This window comes from Sus scrofa, chromosome 2 (genome assembly GCF_000003025.6).
Source record: "Sus scrofa isolate TJ Tabasco breed Duroc chromosome 2, Sscrofa11.1, whole genome shotgun sequence".
Lineage (NCBI taxonomy): Eukaryota > Metazoa > Chordata > Mammalia > Artiodactyla > Suidae > Sus > Sus scrofa.
This window is the reverse complement of record NC_010444.4, coordinates 62,302,681-62,327,431: the sequence shown is the minus strand read 5'-3', so window position 1 is coordinate 62,327,431 and position 24,751 is coordinate 62,302,681. Positions and strand designations below refer to the sequence as shown.

The window sequence follows — 24,751 nt, the reverse complement described above, 5'->3', positions numbered from 1 at the left end:
AGGGACAGAGTCAAGCAATGCCCAGAATCCCACAAGCCAGAGGGATGCTCCAAATGGCCAGCTGCAATTGTTCCAGACCCTGACCAGTCCCACACTTCCCAATGGTAAGCTACTAGCCCTACCACACTTGCCAGTCAAAACCTTGACTTAAACTGGACTTTCAAGGCCCTTCCAACCTCTCAAAATACCCCTCTGCAGGACTCACTGAGGATTAAGAGACCAGGGCAGGATTAATATAAGGAACTGATGGGCTTATGCTCTCTTGTTACTTCTCTGGCAGTGAGGAGAGATGATCTAAAGGGAACATGAGGGAGACAAAGCAAGACAAGGAAAGAGCCCCAAGGGATATCCTAGCACCTCAGTGTGCAGACTGAGGCTAGTGCCACTGGCAACGTGCCAGAGAGAGAGGGGCCAAAGGACCCCAAAAGTCAGCCTGCGTTGGAATGAAGGCTGTGTGCAAAACCCTGATGTGGATCCTAAGTTGTACTCATCTTAAGACAAAAGCTGTGAGCCAAGACAAGGCACTGATACAAAAGAGCTGCTTGGAAGATTTGTAGACAGGAGATCACAGTGAGGTAGAGAAGACAGTAGGCAAGTGCAGTAGCGACTTAATGTCTTTCCTCCTAGCCATGGCCCCCAACAAAGAGATCTCAAAGAAGTAGGGGAGGGTGGCTTTTGGGGAATACTCAGTGGCAGGCAGCAGAAGATGAAAACTGCTGCTGCTTAGAACAAGGCTTAGGACATCGAGGTGCAGGTGGATCCAAGACGGCCACCCAGCAGAGGCTGAGAAAGACACCAACAGCTCATGGTTGAGCGTGACGTCACAACACTTCAGCAGTTTTTACACTGAGAACACAGATTTTATAATGGTGGGGGAGCCTATGGAAGAAGAGGGCTGAGACTGGAAGGCAAAGTTAACTGAAGGTGCCAGTGGGGTGGTGGGGCAGTGGAATTGGGCAGCTCACCAACAGAGGTGCAAGGGTGGCAGCTTGGCACGACTGCTGAGCACTAGGAACACCCCCCCCCCAGGGGGCCAAAGGGCACCTTGAGGTTTCCTTTTCTTCCGTAAACAGGAGGTGACATAGCGCTCCAGTTCACGCAGAGTAGATGGCTTCAGGGTCTCAAAGTCAATCTCAATCTCATCAGGGTTGGAGTTCTTGAGCGAGGGCTCTCGAGACTGAATGATGTGCACCACGCGGCCCAGCTTTTCGCCAGGGAGCTTGTTGATGTCCAAGCTAAGCTGTCGCTTTTCCTCATACGACATGGGCTTGCACTTGTCCTCTTCTTCCGACTCATATGCAGGAGGGGGCTTGTTCTTCAAGGGTGCTGGCTCCTTCTTGCTATGAAGGGGTGATGCAGACACTATTAGGAATGGGCCCCTGGGGAAAGCTGGGCACCCATCCCTCCATCTGGGGCTTGGGGAGGCTTCCACATCCCCACCCAGCTGGTCTTCACAGAAAGCAAGGGATGCCAGCAATACCTTTCTGGGAGCACACGGGTGCAGCTGAGACTGCAAAGGGTAAGCCAGGGGCTGTTGCAGCTTGTCTTTGCTGTCCACACCATGCTACCTGAGATATCCTTCCTCCCTCAAAGGTCCATCCCAGAGAAAAGGGAAGAGAGGCAGCCTCCCCCTACCATCAGGAGTCCCCACCTGGCATTCTTGGGAGCAGGGGTGGCCCACAGACCTTGTGTTGCTGTTGCTGCTATTATTTTTCTTGGTCTTTTTGGGAGGAAGTTCCTTGGCTTTGCTTTTCTTATTCTCCTCCACCTCCTCTTTCTTTTTGTGCTTTTCTTTTTTCTTTTCCTTTTTGTCTTTCTCCTTTTTCTTTGGTTTGTTCTGCTGGGGCTGTGAAAGGGCTGCAAGCTGCTCGTGCACGGCTTTGAGCTGTGGAGAAGACAGGCAAGACACCCACCTATCACCCTGATCTCTGCATGGATCCTTAGCACTGGGGTTCTACAATGAAGGAGGCAGAGGGTGAGGGCTGGCCCTCAGCTCCATGACCTGTTGTCTCACCCAGATTTCCAAAGTGCCCATGCTCAACAGAGACTGTGAACACAGGAGCTACTCAAGCCCCATGGCAATCCTGGTTCTCTTCTAAAGAGGTTGAGCAAAAGTGCATAAACAAATGTGGCCTAATGGCCAGCTTTAAGGGAGAGGAGCATATAGGAAGGCCCAGGAAAGACAGTCATAGTGGCTTGGCTTCCTTCTAGACACGAGAATAATTCAGAAGCTTCGCCGCTGCCGAGAGAATGGCCATGTCATCCCACCCCCATACACAGTTTACATGTAAGTATGATCGATATGCATTTGGCCCAGCACAAGGGGGACCAGTGGGAATTCTGCTTTTGCTGGAATTCAATGCCAAGGACATCACATGGAGACCTCTAGTGAGGTACCTATCCCTGGACCATGAATTAGAAAAGAGGAGAGGGTGAAAATGGAGCAGGTGTCCTCACCTGCTCCTGGAGCTCAGCCAGTCGTTGGGCTCGTTCCTCCTCGGAGTCATCAGTGGAGCTGTCACTGTCTGAGGAGCTATCACTGCTGCTGTCACTGGATGAGGGTGGGGCCACGACCTTGGTGGGTGGTGGCACCGCTGGGGAGGACACAGCCACTACAGGCTCTTCGGGCTCGTCTGGCATCTTGGCAAAGCGCATCTCAAACACATCCTGGAGAGGGGGATGGTAGGAAGAAGCCATGCCCATGAAGGCTGCTGGGTATGCAAGCACATGGGCTGGGGGCACCTGGACCACAGCCCAGCATCACCACACTATCACTGGCTGCTGGAGTTGACTCAACAGGAAGCAAGAGCGAGGTTCAAAAAGGGCTGGGCCAATGGTGAGCCCCTTCCTGCCACCCCCCACCGCCCCCCGGCTGCTCTTCTAATACTCCTCACACAAATCTCTTCGAAGAGAAAGGTGCTCCTGACATGGCTTGGTACCCATTCCCTGGGAGACACAGCCCAGGTAAGGACACATGACCCACATCACAGGAGATAGCCAGGCCCAAAGAGGATAGCAGTCTGGGGATCCTTGACAATGGCAGGCCCAGATAGGACCCACAGAAAGAGTGCTCTGAGGCTCCTGTTAGGTCACTGCTCATTCAGTCAGCTCATCTCCAGGGAGTCTTCTGGATGCTAGGCCAAGCACCAGGACACAACAGTGAACAGGTTGGGGCCTGCAGTTTTACAATTCCAGGCAGAGGGAACAAAGGCCTGGAAGTGAGAGTGTGTCCCACACAAAGCTCACGGCTCAGTGAGGAGATCAAGTCCTTGCTGCGGCTGGCATATAATTGAGAAGAGCCATGTCACTGGCTGGGGCATCTTCAAGGTACATCAAGCAATGTGAGAAATGTATAGAAGAAATAAGGGGCATTGAGGAGACAGGCTATGAGAGAGAGCCAGCCTTGTGAGGTGCAAGCAACCTGAGCAGAGATCCTGGGCTGACTGAGTACAGGATTCCATCCCAGGAGATGCTGACCTTCCAATTTTGAGATTCAGAAATCTGATGGAGTTGTGTGGGTAACAAAACCTAGGGGGCAGCAACCCTTCCTGGGTACCTGGAGGTTCAGCTGTGTGTTGCCTTGCTAACTAGTTGACAGGTCCCTCCCCATCCCAAGGGCTCCATCACCAAAAATCCAGTGATGATTTAGGAGTGAGGAGAGCAGTGGAAGGAACAGGGCTGGCTTCCCAGCAGGATTCTGAGACCTGCTTTAAGCCTGGAATAAGTCAGTCAACATGGCAAATCACATGATAGAAGGGGCCTTTCTCAATTGTGAGTCGATGCCTGAGAGAACAGCACAGTCCAGAAAGGCCATGTGGTCGAGTTCCAAGGCTGCTATTAGAAACAGGTGTATTTGACAGAGCCCACCCTCTGCTATCTTGGTGGTTTTGAAATTAAGTACTAGAAGGTCAGTAACTTTCTAATTTATTTCAGAAATAAATGAGCAGATCTGAGGGCAACAGAGAAGACAAACAGGAGGGATTACCAGAGACCATCACTGCTCAGGATGCCAGGGAGAGGAAGGCTTCATACCAGATGAGCAAGACCCTCTGCCTACAACATCGTGGATATGGGCAGGCTCAGGTTCCTAACACACATAAGCATCTGCAAGAACCACGCTTGCTGTTAGAGAAATGTGTCTAAGAAGGTATCAGGGCATCAGGATCCAAGGAAGGGAGGAGGTGTTAAGCAGGACCAAGAACTTGGTGCTGCTAGGAGGCGACCCTTTACCAAGTGGAAGCTGTGTCGTGTCACTCATCTGAATCTAGCCTCCTCTGCCAGATGCCAGACAGTGCTACCCTTGCCACAGACATCCTTGCTCCTCCCCTACAGGCTGTGACTATTACGGAAATGGCAAGGCACCCACCCTCAGGCCTCCCCTCACTCCCTAGCTGCTTCTGGTCCTTGCCCTCCCAAGGCCCCAAGACAGCAAGGAGTATAAGACGAAAGGCTGCCGGCTTCCTGGTTGTGTCCAGATGAATGACCTTTATCTCCCACCTGCTCCTGCCCCAGTGCGGGGACATCCTGGGAAACACACTTGGGCCTGTGTGCCAGTAAGCCAAGGACTACCGCAGAAGACCTTTTCGAGTGGCAAAGACAGTCTCATGCCTGCTCTGTGGTAGATAGGAATGATGTGCTCCCTCAAAGGACAAACACAAATACCTTTAAGAACTCTGAGTGCTAAAGTAGAAACAGCAAAGGGTGGCAAAGAGCCTTTGGGGAACCTGAGACGTAAGAATGAGAGGGGCACAACAACAGCAGCAGCAGAACCTGGGAAGAAGGTATGAAAGACAGAGAGGTCAAAGAGGCATGTAGCCAGGCAAAAGGATGGTAAAATCGAATGTGATACAGCCAGGACAACTATCTCAAGAGGCAGAGAGAAATGAACACCAATAACCAGCACCCACCAGGGGAGCAGGGGCTCAGGCCTTCTGTGCTAGGGCCATCAGTGCCTCAAGGGGAACCCATCTCCTCTGTCTGGTGTGATATTACCTCCACCGCACTCTAAGAATCTGGGCGGTCACACTTCTTGACAATAGAGAGAACACTGGTTTCAGCGTAAGCATCTCCTCTCACTAAAATGCTGACCAGGACCATCTACTCTGGGCTTCCCCAGATTGAAGGAGAAAATTCCCTGCTCTCCTCCTTTAGTGAAACAGACATGTTCAGGTATTAAGAGAATGCAGTGCATGAAGATTCCCAGGCGAACCAGACTACAACTGAGCGTAGCTGGAAACCTTAGGGGGAGGTTTGCCGGGCTGGCCCTTCTTTTGCCATGTTTGGATACTGCTGTGAGGTTCTGCCATACCTGGCATACCCAGGGCAGAGAGGCTGGAGGCAGGGAGCAAAATGCAGGCTGCGGGGGTCCACTAGGTCCCATGTGCTGGGGATGCAGCAGTAAGTGGATACTCAGATGCATACATACACATGCACACACACACTCTTCCCCCCCTTTTTTTTTGTTGTCTTTTCTAGGGTCACTTCCCGCGGCATGTGGAGGTTCCCAGGCTAGGGGTCTAATTGGAGCTATAGCTACCGGCCTACGCCAGAGCCACTGCAACGTGGGACCTGAGCCGCGTCTGCAACTTATACCACAGCTCACAGCAACACCGGGTCCTTAACCCACTGAGCGAGGCCAGGGATTGAACCCACAACTTTTTGGTTCCTAGTCGGATTCATTAACCACTGCGCCACGATGGGAACTCCTCTCCTCCTCTCTCTTACACACACCTCAAAGGCTTCTTATCTCTGGGATCTAATGCAGGACCCCAACACATTTTTCTTTTTCTTTTTTGTCTTTTGTCCTTTTAGGGCCACACCAGCAGCATATGGAAGTTCCCAGGCTAGGGGTCCAACTGGAGCTGTTGCTGCCGGCCTATGCCAGAGCCACGACAACGCCAGATCCGAGCCGCATCTGTGACTTACACCACAGCTCACGGCAACGCCGAATCCTTAACCCACTGATCGAGGCCAGGGATCGAACCCACAACCTCATTGTTCCTAGTTGGATTCATTTCCGCTGTGCCATGACAGGAACTCTCCCAACACATTTTTCTGTTTATTTATTTTTTCCTTGCTGTAAAAACAACTGCTTATCACCAAGAATTTGTACTTTCTCTCAAAACAAAACTCTGGTAATCCACACAGGTACAAAAGTTCCTAAATTACTCCTCACTTCATAATAGAACAGAGAGCAGAGGACAGTACCACTAGTAGCTCTGGGCCTACCAGCTAGGGTGGCAGCCCTCTCAGCTCAAGCAACTCTCAGACTCCCAAGGAAACTCTGAGCCCAGGGGTTCCTGGCTGTCTTTGTGACCACAGGTGCCAGGTGATAGGATGTAGATTTCCAAAGGCCCTGAATTTAGAGGCTGTGAGAGTAATATAAATTGGATCTTTCCCCATATAATTCTCTGGGTTAAATCCCAGTCCTTGGAAACAGCCTAATTAAGAGATGGTAGGCTCCAACACCTCTTACCAAGGCAAACAAGGGCTAGGGTTCTGTTGCCTCTCCTCCCCAGTGGGCATAAACCATGCTGATTCTGGAGAGCTTTGAAAGAAGAAAAACAAAGTCTGAAATGCTACAAATACAGGACCTGCCTTCTAGAGGAGAAGCTCACATAGAGGGCCTACCACATCAATTCTGCTAAAGATACTGCCACCCACTTTCTGGCAATGTTACTTTCAGTAGCATGGAGACCCATCCTACAGTGGACAAAGAAGCTGGGGACAGAGGCAGTCCTGCGCTGAGTGGCTCACTGGGCATTGTCCCCTGTCCCACCTAAAGTGGACCCCCCTCAAGGGCAAGGATCTTTTCCTATCCAGCCTAGTATCTGGAGTCAGAAAAGAGACTGCTGTGTGATAAACACCTCAGCGTCCTCTTTGTTGAGTAAACGCCATGTCTGGATGTGCTCATGCCACTTTCAGAAGAAGAAAAACGCAAACAAACAAACAAACAAACAAAAAAACACAAAACCAAAAGAGAACCTTCCCCAATCCCCTGCCGAACAGGCACAAAAATTAGGAAGACATCTCCTGGCTGGCTCGACTACCCTTTCTTTTGGAGTTCCCGTCGTGGCGCAGTGGTTAACGAATCCGACTAGGAACCATGAGGTTGCGGGTTCGGTCCCTGCCCTTGCTCAGTGGGTTAATGATCCGGCGTTGCCGTGAGCTGTGGTGTAGGTTGCAGACGCGGCTCGGATCCCGCGTTGCTGTGGCTCTGGCGTAGGCTGGTGGCTACAGCTCCGATTCGACCCCTAGCCTGGGAACCTCCATATGCCGCGGGAGCGGCCCAAGAAATAGCAACAATAACAACAACAACAACAACAACAAAGACAAAAAGACAAAAAAAAAAAAAAAAATTAGGAAGACAGAAAGTAAGAATACATCAGAGGATATCTTCTTTCTTCTTAAATAAAGTAGCTCAAAACAGTAATCTTTGGTGCTGGAAGAGAACTTGTTTTGGTTTAGCTGTTTGCATGAGGGCAAATAAAGGTCAGGGATATTAATCTGAGCAAAGGCTACCCCACAAGTCCTCAGGCATGGAGGAGGGAGAGGGAGTCTCTGAGGGCACAACTGCCACTTGGTGGCTATGTATGAGAATTGCAGCAAAATTATAATGTCTGAGCTGCTTCAAAGATGAAAAACACAAATTGTGAAAAAGGCGCCCTGTGAAGAAAGCAGACAACACAGCACCAAACTAAATAGCATCTCTGTCTATGGCCATACCACCCTGAATGTGCCCAATCTCATCTAAATAGTCTCCCCTCCAAAAACAAAAAACCTCAGAGAATACAGAATTAAAATAAACTAAATAAATTAAAACAGCCAGTAGAAAAAGGAAAAAAAACTTCAAGTCTTAAGTATGTGTTTAAATAACAATAGCTATGTCCAGTCTATTAAGGTTTCCCCCCCCGCCACGTTTTCAGGACACATCCTTTAAAACAAAGGCTCACCCAGATGGGCCCAAAGTGAAAGAACAAAGGACACCATGCCTTGGTCCAATGTGATGATGTAGGTACATACTATGCTAGTGAATGTGGGACAATGTGTGGAGCTTAACAGGGCTGGGAGATAGGCAAGCAGCAGGGCTCAGGTGACCTCTGACAGCCACTGACCCATAGGTCACCAAAGGCTTTTCTGCAAGTCCTCACTTCTGTCCTGGAAACATTTTTCAGATGGCTAAGAAAGCCTGACACAGGATATGCAGACCGGACCTGTACCTTTTCAGCAGGTGGCCTAGCCCACAGACTGCTATGATCCCAAAAGCAAAAGTGCAAGCGAGGGCCTTGGGAAGAAGAGGCTGGGAATTTTTAATATGTGTAGTTTAAAAGAATTAAAAAAACAAAAACAAAAACCCAGACTTTAACAGTACTAAATACTGAACTTATTCTCCATAATTTTTAATTCCTGAATTCTGTTGAAATTTGGGTATATATTTATCCCATTTTTTGAATAAAGAGAAATGGAATTAGTTCACACTGCCCCCTCCCTTCCACCCATGTGTGCACTCTACAGTGTTTATCACCCAGAATCAACTCCTAGGGGCCATAAATCCCACTCATCAGGGCATCATGGCCACACGGAACATCTAGAAGCAGCCATCCTGTAGTTAAAAGGCAACAAAGGCTTTCAAGGCTCTGGTGAAGAAAGCCCACAGTTGAACATTATTTCAGCTCACAACTATGACAGTGTCTACCTGGCAAGAGTGTCCCTCGTCGACTTGAAACAGGTCTGTTTTGGAGAAGAGGTTGGGCCATGTAGCATGTGTACTCTTCTGGCCAAGGGCACCCGAATACAGGTGGGGTTGTGGGGTGGGACTTTCAGTGGGACACCCCAAACCCCTAATGTCCAAGAACAAAACCAATCACCCTGCTTTAATCATAATGAAATAATCCCAATGTAAAATGTACATTTTTCTGACTTTAGTTCACTCTTTCAAAGCAACATGGCATAATACCAAAGAAAGTATAAAATAAAAATAAATAAATAAAATTTCCAAAGCCCACAGAGGCCTGGCCCACCCAGGACCCCAGCCTGCTCTGCTGCAGGATGCCACACCTGGAGCTTCCCCAGAGCCTCACCTGGAGCTTGCGGGCCATGGCCACCACCTCATGGTCAGGAGGGTTGTACTTGTAGCAGTTGGAGAACATCAATCGGACATCGGCACCAAATTCCTGAGCATCGCGGTACTCACGGGCCTCCAGTTTAGACTGGAAAAACAGGACAAGTCCTGGTTAACCATGGCTGCCCCTGCTCCAATGGGGAGGGGCAGCAAGGAGGGCTGCCTGTAGGAAAAAGGTGGCTTCTCAAAAGCTCTGGGTTTAACCCGACCCTAGTAGGAAAAGGTTATCACTGCAGTGCTAGCATGAGGTAGACAAAGAAACACTCAACAGTAAATCTCAGGGCTAGGAATTGTTCTGCTAGTATCCAAACCTACTCACCACGCCTGGCTAAAAGACGAATGGACACAGAATTCACAGAAGCTTAAACCAGAATTGTAAAGGGAGTGCTAGACCCAACTCTGACCTGATGTATACTTGCCTTTGTGACATAGGACAGGACACTGGTCAAAAGGAAGACAGCAATGTTCCCTGCTCTGCCCAAGTTTGAGCAGGTTTATTCAACTCGGAATAGGAGAAAAATGCCAAAAGGCTTAAAATAAACAAAACCGAAGAGGCCTCAAAATACATTACAATGAAAATGCCAGCACTTGCCCCTTCCATGACACAGAACCTGGCAAAGTCACCACTCCCTAAACTCTCCTGGAGCATCTACCACATGAAGGCCTCTATGGGCACTTGGCCTCAAGGCCACAAAGGGTTTGTCTTCAGCAGAGGGGTCAGCACTGCTGTGACTAAAATGGCCAGAGGATCTCAGATATCCCCCACAATCCCCAGCAGGGGGCGCTAGGCTTCTTTGGGCTGGTAAGAAGAGTTTTGTCAGCTACTCCTCTTGGAGAAGCCTCCTCCTAGACAGGCCTTCCTTGTCCCATGGAGCCCATTCCCCACCTCCTGGGGGTACATCCACTCACCTTTATAGTGCTCATGTCCATGGGGTGCTTGATGATGTCACAGTAGTCATGTAGGCCCAGCGCCTCCACGTCCACGGGCTTGTAGAATGGCCAGGCGTAAGCCGCATGCTTCTTGGCAAACATTTCCTTGAGGATGCCACTACAGCACTTAAGCTGCTCTGAGACCTTGCTGCTCTTATCTGGCGCTGGGTGCTGCTGCGAGTCGGGCACATCCTTCTTCGGAGGCTTAACAGGCCGGCTGCTCTCCCGCCGGGGGCCCAGCTTGGTGGTCTTGGGCTCCGGGGGCAGTGAGGGAGGCTCGTGAATGGGGTCGATGGTGGTGGGGGTGGTGGTGTCTGCTTTCCTCTTAACCCCCTTCTTTGTCTGCCGAGAGCACAGGCGTGATAGGCACGGTCAGAAGCGGCAGCCGGCACAGCGGGCCCTCAGGGTCACTCCTGAAGCCAGGTCCTTTCTAGGGTCTCAACACTCACAGGGAACAGGGCCCAAAGGTAATTCCACAGGTGAAGGATTGAAGACAGAGAGACCCTGTCCCACCACTCTGTTCTGCAGCTGGGACAGGACCCTGCCAGTGGCAGGAAAAAGCACACAACTGAGTGTGGGATCTGCTTATTGGAGACCATAGAGTCCTCCTAAAGCAGTTTCCTATAGATCAGGGAACTCTCCTAGAGCCAACCCTTGTCACTCTGGCCACCCATGGGAGGTATATCTCGGAACATGTTTAGACAGCATCTGCAAACATGTGGTCTAAATTAGAAATGGGGGAAGCATAGCAACTCCCTGGGAGGTTTGACTCAATTAGGGGATCTTTCTGTATCAGCAGGGTAGTAGCTTCTGGGCTATGCTCATTTAAACACAGCATGATTCAACCCCCAACCCCGCAACACCCACAAGTGCCCCAAGAACCAGAAGGACAGGTGACTGTTTACTGTAAGTCTCAATGAAATGGAGAGGAAGGAGGAAGGGGTCATTTAGCTGAGGCGGCAGGAGCCAGCCAGTGGCCAGGCTGAGCTAGACACATGCAGAGAATGCTCACCTTCACAGGTTGTGGGGTGGCCGCAATGATGGGTGGGTGGCTCTGCACGGGCTGGGGGGCTGGAGCGGGTGGGGGTGGTGGTTGAGGGGGCACCGGCGGGGGTGTCTGCAGTGGCTGGGGAGGTACCACTGTCATAACAGGGGTCTGGACGATGAGGTCTGGGGTGACGGCAGGGAAGGGGTGAGGAGTGGCCTGCACGGGTGGAGGATTCTGCTGAGGGGTCTGGGTCTGCGGAGGAGTCGATGCTTGTGTTGTGTTTGGTACCGTAGAGATGCCAGGTTTTGCCGACACTAGCAATCATAAAAAGAACAGGTGGTTAGATGCTGTGCCTGCATGCTGGCTGACCTTGTGGGGAGACACTGCCACACGTGGTGAGCACTCATCTGCATGGGCATGGCACACAGTCACTTATTTGCCTAAGAGACAGAACAACGGAATATCCTGGACCTCAGCAAGATCTGTCCACCTGTCCCAGGGGGCTTCCAAGAGCAGTGACATACCGTATTCTACACTTCCTGGGGTGTCCTAGCTCCAAATCCTGACTTGGACAAAGACTCCCCCCTCCCTCGCCCATTAGCATGAAGGCCTGAGTCAAAGGAGCAGGGAACATACAGTGAGAGTCAGCATCAGGACAGTGATAGAGAGCAAGTAAACAAACAAACAAAAAGCTCCTTGGCACTTTCAGGCAGAGCTGCCCTCATTCCCAGAAATGTTACTTCCTCAGTAAGCATTTTTGGCAGGGGGCCAGAATCGGCAACCCTGGCCAAGGTTTCTGGAAACTGACAAGCCCCTACCTCCTGAGACACAGTGGGAGGCCAGACAATTGCTGCCCTTTATAACCAGCTCAGACTATCTCCCTGCAATTGTGCAGGAGAGTTGCAACACCAAGGCCCCATGTCCCTCCTTTGTAAATACCAAACCCCTTGTCCCAGGCGGGGAGAGTGGGGCTCCTTGATTTAAAAATACTGGATGCTTCTGGGCAAGTTGCATGGCTAAGGGATGACCTTCAAGACCATCTCTCCTTGACTACCCCTCAGTACTGCAGGGGATTTAGCCAACTGCCTTTGCTCCCACAAAGTCAGTACTTCTGCACGAGACAGGAAGGCAGGTGAAAGCCCACTCCTTAAGAGAAGCAAACAACTCACAGCACAGGCCACCTAGCAAGCATCGCTTTTTTGCAGCATGGAGCTGCAGATGATAAGATGCAGAAGGTAGCTGCTAAAACTTTTCCTAGGCAGAAACATTTCACAAGTGGTCTACTCCCTACCAGCTGGCCTTTGGAATCCTTTGGCAGGTAGGGGGTAGGGATGGGTGCTAAAATATACAAAGAGGACTTGACTTCAGAAGACTATCAAATAGCAAACCTCAAGGATCTAGGAGCAGAATATTAATTAAAACTGCCTTTGATAGGGTTAATTTCTTTTATCTAAAATAAAAAAAAAAAAAACTAGGAGTTCCTGCCGTGACTCAGTGGAAACAAATCTGACTAGTTTCCATGAGGATGCAAGTTTGATCTCTGGCATCACTCAGTGGGTTTAGGATCCAGTGTTGCCATGAACTGTGGCATAGGCCAGCAGCTACAGCTCCAATTCGACCCCTAACCTAGGAACCTCCATATGCTGTGGGTACAGCCCTAAAAAGACAAAAATAATAAAATTAAAAACAAAGACTATCTGTGGCACTGGTGAGATAAAGAATTCAAATAACTGTTAAATTTTTTTTTTTTGGTCTTTTTGCCATTTCTTGGGCTGCTCCCGAGGCATATGGAGGTTCCCAGGCTAGGGGTCTAATTGGAGCTGTAGCCCATGGCCTACACCAGAGCCACAGCAACGAGGGATCCGAGCCTCGTCTGCGACCTACACCACAGCTCACGGCAACGCCGGATCCTTAACCCACTGAGCAAGGGCAGGGATTGAACCTGCAACCTCATGGTTCCTAGTCGGATATGTTAACCACTGTGCCATGACGGGAACTCTTGTTAAATGTTTTGAAAAGGTTATAATACTTTCTTTTTAACTGAAGTTCATCAAAAATGGCAAGGCCCATTTTTTTCTACTTTGGGGGAGGGTCACATGATCATATGACCCTCTGGGGCAGTTCCCCTGATGAACCTGGCCTCACCATACCCAAAACAGCAACAAGGCAACCAGAGCATATAATACAGCTATTGGAGTTCCCGTCGTGGCGCAGTGGTTGGCGAGTCCGACTAGGAACCATGAGGTTGCGGGTTCGGTCCCTGCCCTTGCTCAGTGGGTTAACGATCTGGCGTTGCCGTGAGCTGTGGTGTAGGTTGCAGACGCGGCTCGGATCCCGCGTTGCTGTGGCTCTGGCGTAGGCCGGTGGCTACAGCTCCGATTCAACCCCTAGCCTGGGAACCTCCATATGCCGCGGGAGCGGCCCAAGAAATAGCAAAAAAGACAAAAAGACAAAAAAAAAAAAAAAAATACAGCTATTATATTATATGGTATTATACTATATGGTGGTGCATTCCACCACTCCTGGTCTCCCAATGAACTTGGAGAAGGTTGACAACAATGAGGGAGAAAAATAAAGCCAATTTCCTTATTTTGGTGTGAAGCTAACAGTGCTAGGGACACCAAAAGTACCCTACCTGCTTCTTTCCTCCCACGTCCTCTTCCTTTTGCCTGGACTATCATGATCTCAGTTTCTTCTGTGGGCAGTTCGTTGATTTTTTGCAAGAAGAGCTTCTCCAGAGCTTCTGCCATTAAGACTATGTCATCTCCAGGCTAAAAGAGGAGACACATGGTGTGAAGGTTGCAAAGCCCTCCCCACCTTTCTAGACAGAGCAAGAGCTCCTCACCCTCTGCCCCAGAGGGTGGAGTATCATAGTCAGGGTCCTTTACCAACCTGAACCCCAAAGGGCTGCAACAAAGCTGCACTATCTGGTATCATGGAGGATTCACACACCTGCAGGTCTGCTACCTTTCTAGTCTTTTAAGCTCTGATCTAAGAAACCATCTTAATGCCATAAGTGTCCATCAAGCTCTGCCAATCACAGGCAGGGGCCCTCCCCTGCAGTAGAGCCTCCACTGACACAATGCAACTTCAACAGAATTACGTAAATTCTTTTGCCACAGATGTGTGAGCAGGGTTCCAATAATGTTCCCCTGTACCCCCAAGGCAGCTCACTGGGGCTCGGAGGAATGCCCATTTCTCACCGCCTTATGGGTTCCCACTCTGCCACCTCATCTATAACTTATGATTCCCATTCAGCTCTAAGCTGAGAATTTCATCTGTGCACATTTCACTTAAACCTAGTGAAGAGAGTTGAGATTATGAACAAATGATCCGATTTCATGGGACAGCCAAGTTGAATGATTTAGCTACTATGGCCACGAGTTGTCAATGGTCACGTCCACGGTTCCAGATGTGGCAGGCCCCACTGCACCCTCACATTTAGGTTTCTGTTTGAGCATACCTTTTCATAACTACATTTTATTAGGCTCCTTCCTGATAATGTGTCATCTAAACAGACTCTTTAATGTGTTATCACTATCCTTTTATTTATATACATAAATATAAATATATATATACAAACACATATATAAAGTCTTATTGAAGTATAGTTAACTTACAAGGTTGTGATAATTTCTGCTGGACAACAAACTGACCTGGTCATATATATACACACACATCCATTCTCTCTCAAATTTTTTTCTCACATATATTATCAAAGAATACCGGTTATTAGAGTTTTCAGTGCTATACAGCAGTGTACTGTCCTTTTCATACCTTCTCTTCTGGACATGCTCAAGAATCAAAATCCCAAGGGCATCAGAAGTGCAAACTTTAAGCTAACAAAGACAGCTTAGAAACATGGCCAAAATGTTTGTGGTCTCAAAAGAAACACATCTAGTCACAGGCAAAACCAGTGGCCCTATTCATCTCTGCCTGCAGTGGTCTCTTGTCAGACTCAATCCTATCTGCTCCTAGAACCCCTGTCCTGGGTTCCAGACATGCCCACCTCCTCCTTTTCCCCAGGGCAAATGAACACAAGCCCCACATCTCACCTTGTTGTAGATGTAACAATTTGTAAACATAGTGTTGAAGTCCTGGATACATTCCTGAGCATTCCAGTAATAGTTGTTTTCCAAGCGCTTCTTTATTGTTCCCATATCCATAGGTGTTTTAATGATTTTATAGTAATCCTGGAGAGCAGAGAGAAAGGCCAATGGTCACTTCTGCAGCCATATGGCAGTCATAGGTAGGCCTGTGGATCTCGCTCCAGATCATTCCATAGGAATGTGGACCTAACCTATTTCACAGCATTAGTGAGCCATCTCATGGGGGACCCCCCAAGATAAAGTGGATCAGGAAAGGACTATTAAATGCTGAGTGGCAATTTAGTGGGGACACGTACAAGTTTGCCAAGTGCCCTGTCTGGGAACAGGTTGTCTTTACTGAGATAAAAGTTTTCCTTTTTTTAAAAAAAAATGTTTAAATATCCTTTCATTTTTAATAAGCAATGGGGAAAGCATACAGCCTTTTAAAAAGTGGTTCTTGGAGTTCCCTTGTGGCACAATGGGTTAAGGATCTAGCACTGTCACTGCAATGGTTTGGTCCGCTGCTGTGGCATGGGTTCAATTCCTGGCCTGGGAACTCTTACGTGCCACAGGTGCAGTTTTCCTTACTCCCAAGTAGTGGTTCTTATCTCGTTAAAATAAGCCATGGTAGGTTCTACTTTTTCCACACCATTTGAAATTTTCCATATCCATAAAACACAAAATCCTATGGAACCAGCATTCAGGCCCACCAACAACTGGATCCCTTGCTTCTTGTCACACTGAAGAACCACAGAACAAAAGCCTCTACCTTCAGTCAAGTTCATTGCACTTCCATTTCTTCTACCTACATGGAGTCTACTACTAAGGATCCACTAGTATCTGGATACAGTTCAACAACTAACCAGGTTAAGTGACAGATAAGGAAACAAAGGGACAGCCTTCACAATCCTTAGTTTAAAACAAACAAAAAACCTCCCAGCAGCCCCACTCCTCAAACCTTCAGAACTTACTCTACAGGTGCTTAACAAAAGAAGCCAGATGTCAGGGGTAGATGTTCTAAATAGCTTTTCGAATCTAACTCTATCATCACACCTTTTCTATAAATCCAAATCTATTCTAAAAACAAAAGTTTATTTATAAAAACCACTATAGGAGAAATTTTGGACAGATCCGGCAGTGCCCAGATTTCTAAGTGGAAGGACCACAGAAGGCCGGGCATGAAGGGGGACCTGCATGCAGCCAGCCAGCCCCACCAAGAACCACATACTCTGAGGCTCCCATAATTAGGCTCAGGTGAAGTATGAGAACCAAGTCCAAGGTGGAATCTGACAGTAGAGGGGCAGGCCTATGTTTTAGCAAGCACTGAGGTCCTGCCCAGGAACAGGGGTGGACAGTACTGAAAAGGTGAACAATAAGTGTTAAGGTTCTGAGTTGCTCTTGCACTCATGAGAAAGGAACAGAAGCCACAGCATACACATAAAGGCTGGTACAGATCACAGTCCTGCCCCAACCGGGGCTGCACACACCAGCCTAGTTGCCCTGGCCAGGAGGCATTAAGGGGAGACTGAACCAGACTTTCTGTACTGTATTTGCTCTGACCACCTTTCCCGAGAGAACCAAGACGAAATATATATGCCCCAGGGAAAATTTAGATTTTATTCTGTGGCCAAAGATCTCAGGTGCTTGAGTTGGCCTTAGTGTGAAGTGGTTCAAGGCCCAGTAGGATAGTGGCTGAGGACAAAAAATGAAAGAGAAGGTGCAATGATGACAAACGGCGGTAGGGAGAACTGAAAGGGAGGCAGAGGCTTAGAGGGGTTTTTATAAATAAGGAGTACTGAATTAAAGAGGCAGGAGCTCCCACTGTGGCACAACGGGTGGGATCAGTGGTGTCTTGGAAGCACTGGGACACGGGTTCAATCCCTGGCCCAGAAGAGTGGGTTAAGGATCCGGTGTTGCAGCTTAGGTCTCTACTGCAGCTCAGATCTGATCTCCTATCAGCCCAGGGGCTCCATATGCCTCAGGGCGGTAAAAAAAAAAAAAAAAAAAAAAGAAAGGGAGGGAGAGAGGAGCAGATATTCTAGTAGCAAGTCCAGCAGGGACCAGAGCCTAAACACAGGTAAAGGTCTGGAAGGCACCAGAAGACAGAAAAGGAAAGAACCCTTTTCGAAGTGGCCCTGTTTAATATTTCCTGGAATAGGGAGTATTCCTGGCAAACTGGGCTTTAGCATAACATTGTTCCCAGCCAGCCAGCCCCGCCCCACCCCTCTGAGTCAGCTCCTAGCTCTCCCACTTCTCTGAAGATACCAGATCAGTACCACTGTCCACTGGCCTCTTCTTCCTAGGTCTGAGCTGCTGAAGGTGACATCTACAGTCATACTGTGGCCCCTGGGGTATCTGGCCTCCACTTCAGAGAATGACCTCAAAATCCCAAACCCCCTAACAGACCACCCACACTCATGTCTGTCCTGCTGGATGGGATACTGCTTTCTTGGAATCTCAGGCCCCCCCAGCCCCACCTTCTCCTGGGTCTTTCACCCTCTCAGCCCTCCTTGTCTTCTGTGCCCTTTGCATTTTCCTATAACCAACCCCTCCTCCACCTGACCCTGCAACACTTTCCCTTCAAAGCCAAATTTCTTGAAATGATGGCTTCATATCCTCACCTTCTCATTCACACCGTCGCGAATCTGGTTTCTACTTCTGCGTCACATCTTCCTAAGGTCACCAATGCCCTCCTAAAGGCCAACAGGAGGGTCAGGTCGGAATCCTCATCTCTTTGACCTCTCTGTAGTCTCTGATGTGGAAACTGGGGTGGGGGGGCGCTGCTCTCTGCAGGCGATTCTCCTGGCCTCCCACCTCCCTCCAGTGCTATAAAAGCTGTGGGTCCCCCTTGGATTCCAACTCCCAGCCCCTTCTTTCCCCATTCTATGCATTTGCTCTAGGAAAAGTCACCTCATCTGTGGACCCTACACAGTCCAGCCCACTGGCCCAGCTAGAAACTGGTATAGCGAGCTCTCCCAAGAGCTTCGTTTCAGTGATGGGCTTGCTGTCTCTACTCCTGGTTGTAGTCAAAGACAAGAGTGATCTCTCTAACGTCCAGATTTGGTGAGGACCCTTCTTTTGCTCCCCCACCCCCTTTCCTTAGCTAGTTTGTGGCCCAGACCTGAAGTGCCTCCTCCTGACTCTTGAGTGCATATGAAAGGTACTCAATGGATAGATAGTATTGGACAGCTGCCAGACACAGTGACTTTCAAGCAAGGAAGGTCACACTGGTATGTTCCTCCTTGAAACCAGATGTCTAGTAGAGGCTGAGGATCCTATACCTGTGCAGCTCTAACTTGTAGACCCTGTTGTCAAAAGCAACAATCATCTGATTTCAATTCCTTCATCCAGGGGTGTGTGGGAGATTTGGCAAACAGCAGAGGGCAATTTAAAGACAAATTAGTTCTTGATGCTTTGAAAAAAGGAAAAAATTAAACATGTTTATTACGTTTGCTCCCCAAGGTTCAGTTAGAGGTACAAGTTGAGTTTCCAGAAACATTTACAGGATGTCGGCAAACTCTCAAAGGAAAAAGGAGAGGAATAAGGGTACAAAAGAACAAGAGCAAGTGCAATGTGGCCACAACGAGGCGGGCAGGTGTAAGGGTGCAGGGGCAGCCAGAGGCAAAGCTGCACCCAAATCCCCCCTCTCCATCAAGGCTACCTCTACATACTTGGCTCGCTGGAAAATACTCAACTACCTGCCCTGTGCTCTGGGTGATGATGATGATGCAAGTACCAGAACAGGTACTATAGCCAAACCACTCCCCTTCCCACACAATCTGACCAACTACTTCTGCTGAGCCCAATGGGCCAGTCTGGGTGACCACATCTGAGAAGGGAGGACCTGAACTATCAAGTGACCCCACAGTGGCTCTCCCATGGGGCTGAAAGGCAAGTTGCAATGCAAGCATTCCTCCATTCCAGTTTTGATCTCTCTACATAGTATTTCCCAGAATCCTAATATCGAAGAAACCAGTTACTGTTTAAGCCAGTTAGCACATTCTCTCCCCTTCACTACTTTCATTCATCAGGACTACTGAAACCACTCACCCAAGGGCCCCGTGGGTGCTGGAGTTCAGAGCCAGGCCATGCACTTTCACAATGACTTCAAAGGCACCCCCATCTCCCAAAAGGTCCACCCGCACCAGAAGCAACACAGGAGGAGACCTGAAGAATAGCAGCTCCAGACCCTGCCCAAGTTACTCACAGGGAGGTTTAGCTTGACGGCATCCACAGGCTGCTGGAAAGGCCACGCAAACTGGTGTTTCCATAGTGTCTTGAGCACCACTTTGAGCAGATATTGCAGTTGGTTGGTCTGCCTCTTGGGCTTGTTGGGGTTAGAAGTCTCCGGGGGTGGGGGGTTGGTGCTGGCTGTATTGGCTTGCTGGGGTTGGGCCTGGGCCTGCGTTGTAGACATTTGGGTAGTTTCTAGTCCATCCCCCATTACTGGCAGATTTCTCAATCTTGTCCCAGGGCCGCTCTCCGCAGACATGCTACTGATCCCATCACATTCTTCACTGGGCACTCTACAAGGAAAGAGAAAAGCCACCATCAGAGAACAGGCAGTAGATGGGTGCCACTCACAATGATATTGCCCAGGGCTGTAGCCTTCAAAGGCTGAGTTCCTTTAGTGAAAACTGATTAGGCTGACTGGGGAGACACTCTGTGCACTAACTAAAGGGCCCTAGTGTCTACTCTCCTCAAGGACTCATCATCCAGTAGAGAAAAGAGATCAAGTACCAATTTTGAGGGAGTGGGCATGGAGTCCAGAGTCCAGTAGGAGCTGGAAGGGGCTGCGGGAGCTACAGAGTTCAAGAGAAAGTGGGTATAATAAGCATCAAACAAGTTTTCACATCTGTGAGTTTTGAGGGGACAGTGTGTGTGAGAGATAATGATTTGCAAGGCCCAAACTACATCATTTTCATTAAATTTCTTTCTTTCCTTTTGTCTTTTGTCCTTTTAGGGCCCCACCTGAGACATATGGAGGTTCCCAGGATAGGGGTCTAATCAGAGCTGTTGCTGCAGGCCTATGCCAAAGCCACAGCAGTGCTGGATCCAAGCAGTGTCTGCAACCTATTCCAAAGCCTACGGCAACACCAGATCCTTAACCCACTGGGTGAGGCCAGGGATCAAACTCGCAACCTCATGGTTCCTAGTCGGATTTGTTATCCATTGCACCATGATGAGAACTCCCATTTTCATTAAATTTCTTATTTATGGTTCATGAAGCATACAGCCAAATCGATAATTCCACTTGGCGAGTAAGGGCCGGGCAGGATGGAGCAGGAAGGTCACCACCCTTGAATAGCCCATGCAGTCCACTGCTGAGTGCTCAGGGCCAAGTCTTGTACTTAGGAAGAAAATTTTCTTGATAACTTAATGCATGTTTGCTGATGAAAGGTAACTAACTGCTGATAACATAAAAATGAATCCAGGAGTTCCCACTGTGGCACAGTGGTTAACGAATCCGATTAGGAACCATGAAGTTGTGGGTTCGATCCCTGGCCTTGCTCAGTGGGTTAAGGATCCGGCGTTGCCGTGAGCTGTGGTGTAGGTTGCAGACGCGGCTCGGATCCCGCATTGCGTGGCTCTGGTGTAGGCTGGTGGCTACAGCTCCAATTAGACACCTAGTCTGGGAACCTCCATATGTCGTGGGAGCTGCTCAAGAAAAGGCGAAAGACAAAAACATAAAAATGAATCCATACATGACCTACAATTTTATTAACCAGATTTTCAAAGCTTATTTATAAAGGTACAGAGGAGTACCTCCTGTGACAGCTCCTATGGAAGGAGAAGGGGGGGCCACATGAGAACACTTTTCAGTGATTAGCACTCTGTCCTACACACTGCCCTCAACCCCCTGCTGCTTCAGCCCACATCATGAGCATCATTTAAAGGGCAACTTTGCGCACTTGTCCAGTTATTCTAACAGGACAACTGCAGGACAGTGGGTGCATGGTTTTTACTGTCAAACTGCCCTGCAACAAACACATTAACTCATTCCTTTACTCAGAGTGCTGAGAGTTTCCATACTCTATTAATGAGAAGAAACATCTGCTTAAAAGTATACTGACCATTTGCACTCTTTTTCCAATACTATTCTACTGGCATGAAAAAGGAATGATTCTTCCTAGAGGAAGAAAAGCTGTAAACCAGAAGCTGCCTACATCTAACAAGCAGCTCTAGTAATAAAGCTAGGAGTTCAGAAGGGTAAGAAAACCTCTCTGGCTGAGGAAGTCAGGCAAGGACTTAGGAAAAAGAGGGTAGATTTTTAGGATCATGGAACTCTGAGAGACAGAGGGGACAGAAAAAACAACTGGCTGGCTGTGTCACAGCTTTCTGGAACACACTTAGCACATATTAGGCACTCTAGTTGCTGAATTACTTTATAATTCAGTCCAAGTGTAATTTAAAACAAGGTTCTCATAATGGTTTTTGTAAATGCAGTTCAGGTAAATTACCAAATTTTAAAAGCACAAGGAGGAGTTCCTATCGTGGCTCAGTGGAAATGAATCTGACTAGTATCCATGAAGATGCAGGTATGATCCCTGGCCTTGTTACAGATCTGGCGTTGTGAGCTGCTGTGTAGGCCGGCGGCTACAGCTCCGATTTGATCCCTAGCCTGGGAACCTCCATATGCTGCGGGTGGTACAGCCCTAAAAAGAGCACCCCCCCCCCAAAAGGCAAAAGGAGAGAACTTGCTATGTAAAACCAACTCGGTGCTGAGTTCATCATGGGGGGCTGTGGAGAGCTAGACCTCTGGCTCCAGGCCTCAATATAACTGACACAGCCAGGAAAACAGCTTTCTTTCCAGTGTGCTCTGGTTAACTATGGGCCTATCAATTGGCTAGAGAACCCAAAAAGAGAACGCTGCTCCAAAGAAAAAGGCTGCATCAGGGAGGCGAGTCATATGGGAGCAGCTGGAGGCCACCTCTTGCAAGACTCTGAATCTTTGTTTGCTTTAAAAGGAAGGACTCTTCTCTACCCCCATCCACCAAAAAGATAAAGAGATTCAAGAGTGCTTTTTGCCTAGTCATAGATGGGATGGATACTAATCACTCAAAAAAACCTGCCAAAACCTTGAATAATTCATTAATACTTTTAATGAACAGGAGAGGACAATAATGTCCAATGCTGGAGGAACGGCATGTTACAGCAGTGTAAGTTAGGTGTCTCCAGGTGGTCTTGCACCTGATGTTAAACTTTAGTGTTTAATGATTTCCAACTGCTTCCAAGATGCCAGGCAAGAATTTAGAATTTGCACCTTCCCAGGGTAACTCCCAAGATTTTAGAGAGAAAGGACAGCTCCTATGGCAATCTCTTAAGTTCTCTATGTGAAGAACACCAGCCCAGGAATAGGGTTTGAGGGTTGTAAAGCCGATTCCTGATACTTCTCTTCTGCATGCACTGTACTAGAGATGGAGAAGGAATACTCAGAAAACCAGACAGGCACCTGGCATGAGAGCATGATAGAGACTGGAGGTGGAGAATGGCTGGCCAGCAGCCTGTGGAGAGCATCCCCCAAGACAAGAGAGCAGTGTGCCATGAGTTCAGGACCACAAAGAGACATTTCCCTGAAGCAACTTCATTTGATGGTGTACATGTAAAACTTTGCAACAGCACAAGTTTGCAGAAGCACTGTGGATTGCGGAAGCATACTTTCCAAAGGCAGATGTGACTGGATAGGCCAGCTTCAGGTTCTGGGGAATAAAGGTACTTCCTTTTTCCTACCAGAGGTACTCCTGGTATAAGTATGGCCAGAAATAAGGGCTAAGTGGTCCTGGAAGGCCACTGGTGGGAGGGAGGTACATGAAGTACACTTGGCCAGGAGTTTGGAAATGAAAAAATGGACTCTGGAGCCCATACTTGAGTAAACATACCCCAATGAAAGCAGGAAGGAAACCACATACAGATCCAGGGAAGGGGAGCATCCAAAGGCTGAGGTTAAGATGTGGAATCTTGAGCTTGCTCAGAGAACAGAAGAGAGGGAGGAAAGAACAAGGAGCTAAGCTGAATCGCCTGACACTGAGTATGACATGGGAAGAAGGGAAGAAATCTGGCTGAAGGCATGTCACTGCTGACCTAAGGTGAAGCAGTCTGAAGGACAGCCTGAGGAGGGGACAGAGGGAGGTAGCACCCTGGAAGCTGTGTTCAGCTGTGCATGGAGCCTTGCAGACAAAAAGCATGCATTCCTTCCTGAATAGAGTGGCAAGGAAGAGAGAAAAGACTTCTCTATGAGTTCTGAGGTTTAGATGATAAAGAGTGGGACCTCAATCTCAGAGAAGCAAGGTCTAGAGTAAGTGGATGGGGGGGGGGAATAATTTATTGGGCAACTACAGAAACTGGGGTTGGGGGCCAGTAAGACAGAAGGGGGAAACAGAATGACAAATGACACAAGCAAAATGCCACCAGAAGCCTTTGGTGGCCATGAATGAGATACAGGACAGCTGAGTGCTTGGACATAAGTACTGAGAGATGGATAGCACTACAGAGAAGGAAATAGGTCAGTGGGGTTTAAGGATGCCTGGAGTCAGCTGCAGAGGGTTTCCATGCAGTAGGGACAGCATGTCCAAAAGAGCAAAAGGGGACGAATGAACTGTGACCCCCATCATGAAGAGAAGCTTGGATGTGCTATGCTATCTCTCAGTGAGCCTGGGAAGCTGGATGGCATTAAGTGAGGATAAAGAATAAAGTGAAGTTTGGTTTCCACTAATAGATCTCTCCCAGAAAAAAAAAAAAAAAAAAGATTCAGGAATTACACAGCTAAGCAAGTGCCAGGTGAGCTAAGGCAGGCAAGGGACAGGAGCAGCCCCACTGTGAAGTATATATTCTACCCCTAGGGCAGTGGAGCTCTATTCAGCCACAAGGATGCAGGCTGCCATGGGGCCAAGTACATCCCACCAGGAGGAAGCAGCCCCATATATTTTCCATCAAGTAATGACATTCTGGAAATCTTCATTCAAAAAGTGTCCCCAAGGCAAGATGAAGTCAAGGTAACTGATTTCTATAGTTTCTGGGCAGGACTGTGCCTTTTCTCTTTCCAAAATGACTCTCAGCAAAACTAAAGGATGGTGGGCTCTGGACACAACCATTTGCCTTCACCTTCAAGCCAGATCCATGTGGGCCCTTGAGTCAAGGAAGCTGAATTTTCTGCTCAAATAATGAACAGTTTTTTCTACAGAAAACCTGACCCTTTAACTTTGTCTCTGCTTTAAACCACTACCTTTCTAGCCTGCCAACTCACATCTGATACCTAACCAGCTACAGTGACCCATCATAATACGACATGATTCCTGGAAGTTTCAGTTGACTTTAAGCCAAAGAAGTCTCCATTTGTGAGCTGAACATGCACCCATAGGAGGGTCCAATGGAAACAACTGGGACAGGCTGGTCCATCCTAAGTAATGTAAAAAACCAATAAATGCGTAAAACCCACACACTTGTAACAAGTGAGGTCAATTCCTAAGGAAACAAAATGCTAGAGGTTGATAGCTCAAATGCGAAGGCATGATATGAATTTGAGAGATGAGATGATTCATAAGTACCTCAAAGTTTCCTTCTTTCCCCTCCCTCCTTCTCTCCCTCTCTCTTTCCTTCATTCTTTCTTTTTTGTTTAGGGCCACA

At 48.5% G+C, this 24,751-nt stretch overlaps 1 protein-coding gene across 8 annotated transcripts in view; it reads right to left on the bottom strand.

Moving 5' to 3' along the window:
- The window catches only part of BRD4 (bromodomain containing 4), a 94,894-nt gene that overhangs the window by 18,420 nt on the left and 51,723 nt on the right, over positions 1-24,751 (bottom strand). For 4 of the 8 annotated variants that reach the window (XR_002340564.1, XR_002340565.1, XM_021079673.1 and 1 more), the window contains exons 2-10: positions 19,335-19,653; positions 15,095-15,232; positions 13,675-13,810; positions 11,064-11,353; positions 10,031-10,393; positions 9,081-9,209; positions 2,458-2,667; positions 1,686-1,885; positions 1,045-1,340 (exon numbers count right to left, since the gene is read on the bottom strand). Coding sequence is in view for 6 of the 8 variants with exons in the window: in XM_021079673.1 (XP_020935332.1) it covers positions 1,045-1,340; positions 1,686-1,885; positions 2,458-2,667; positions 9,081-9,209; positions 10,031-10,393; positions 11,064-11,353; positions 13,675-13,810; positions 15,095-15,232; positions 19,335-19,619 (2,047 nt within the window). In the remaining 2 variants the exon portion in view is untranslated. 8 annotated transcript variants of the gene reach the window in all.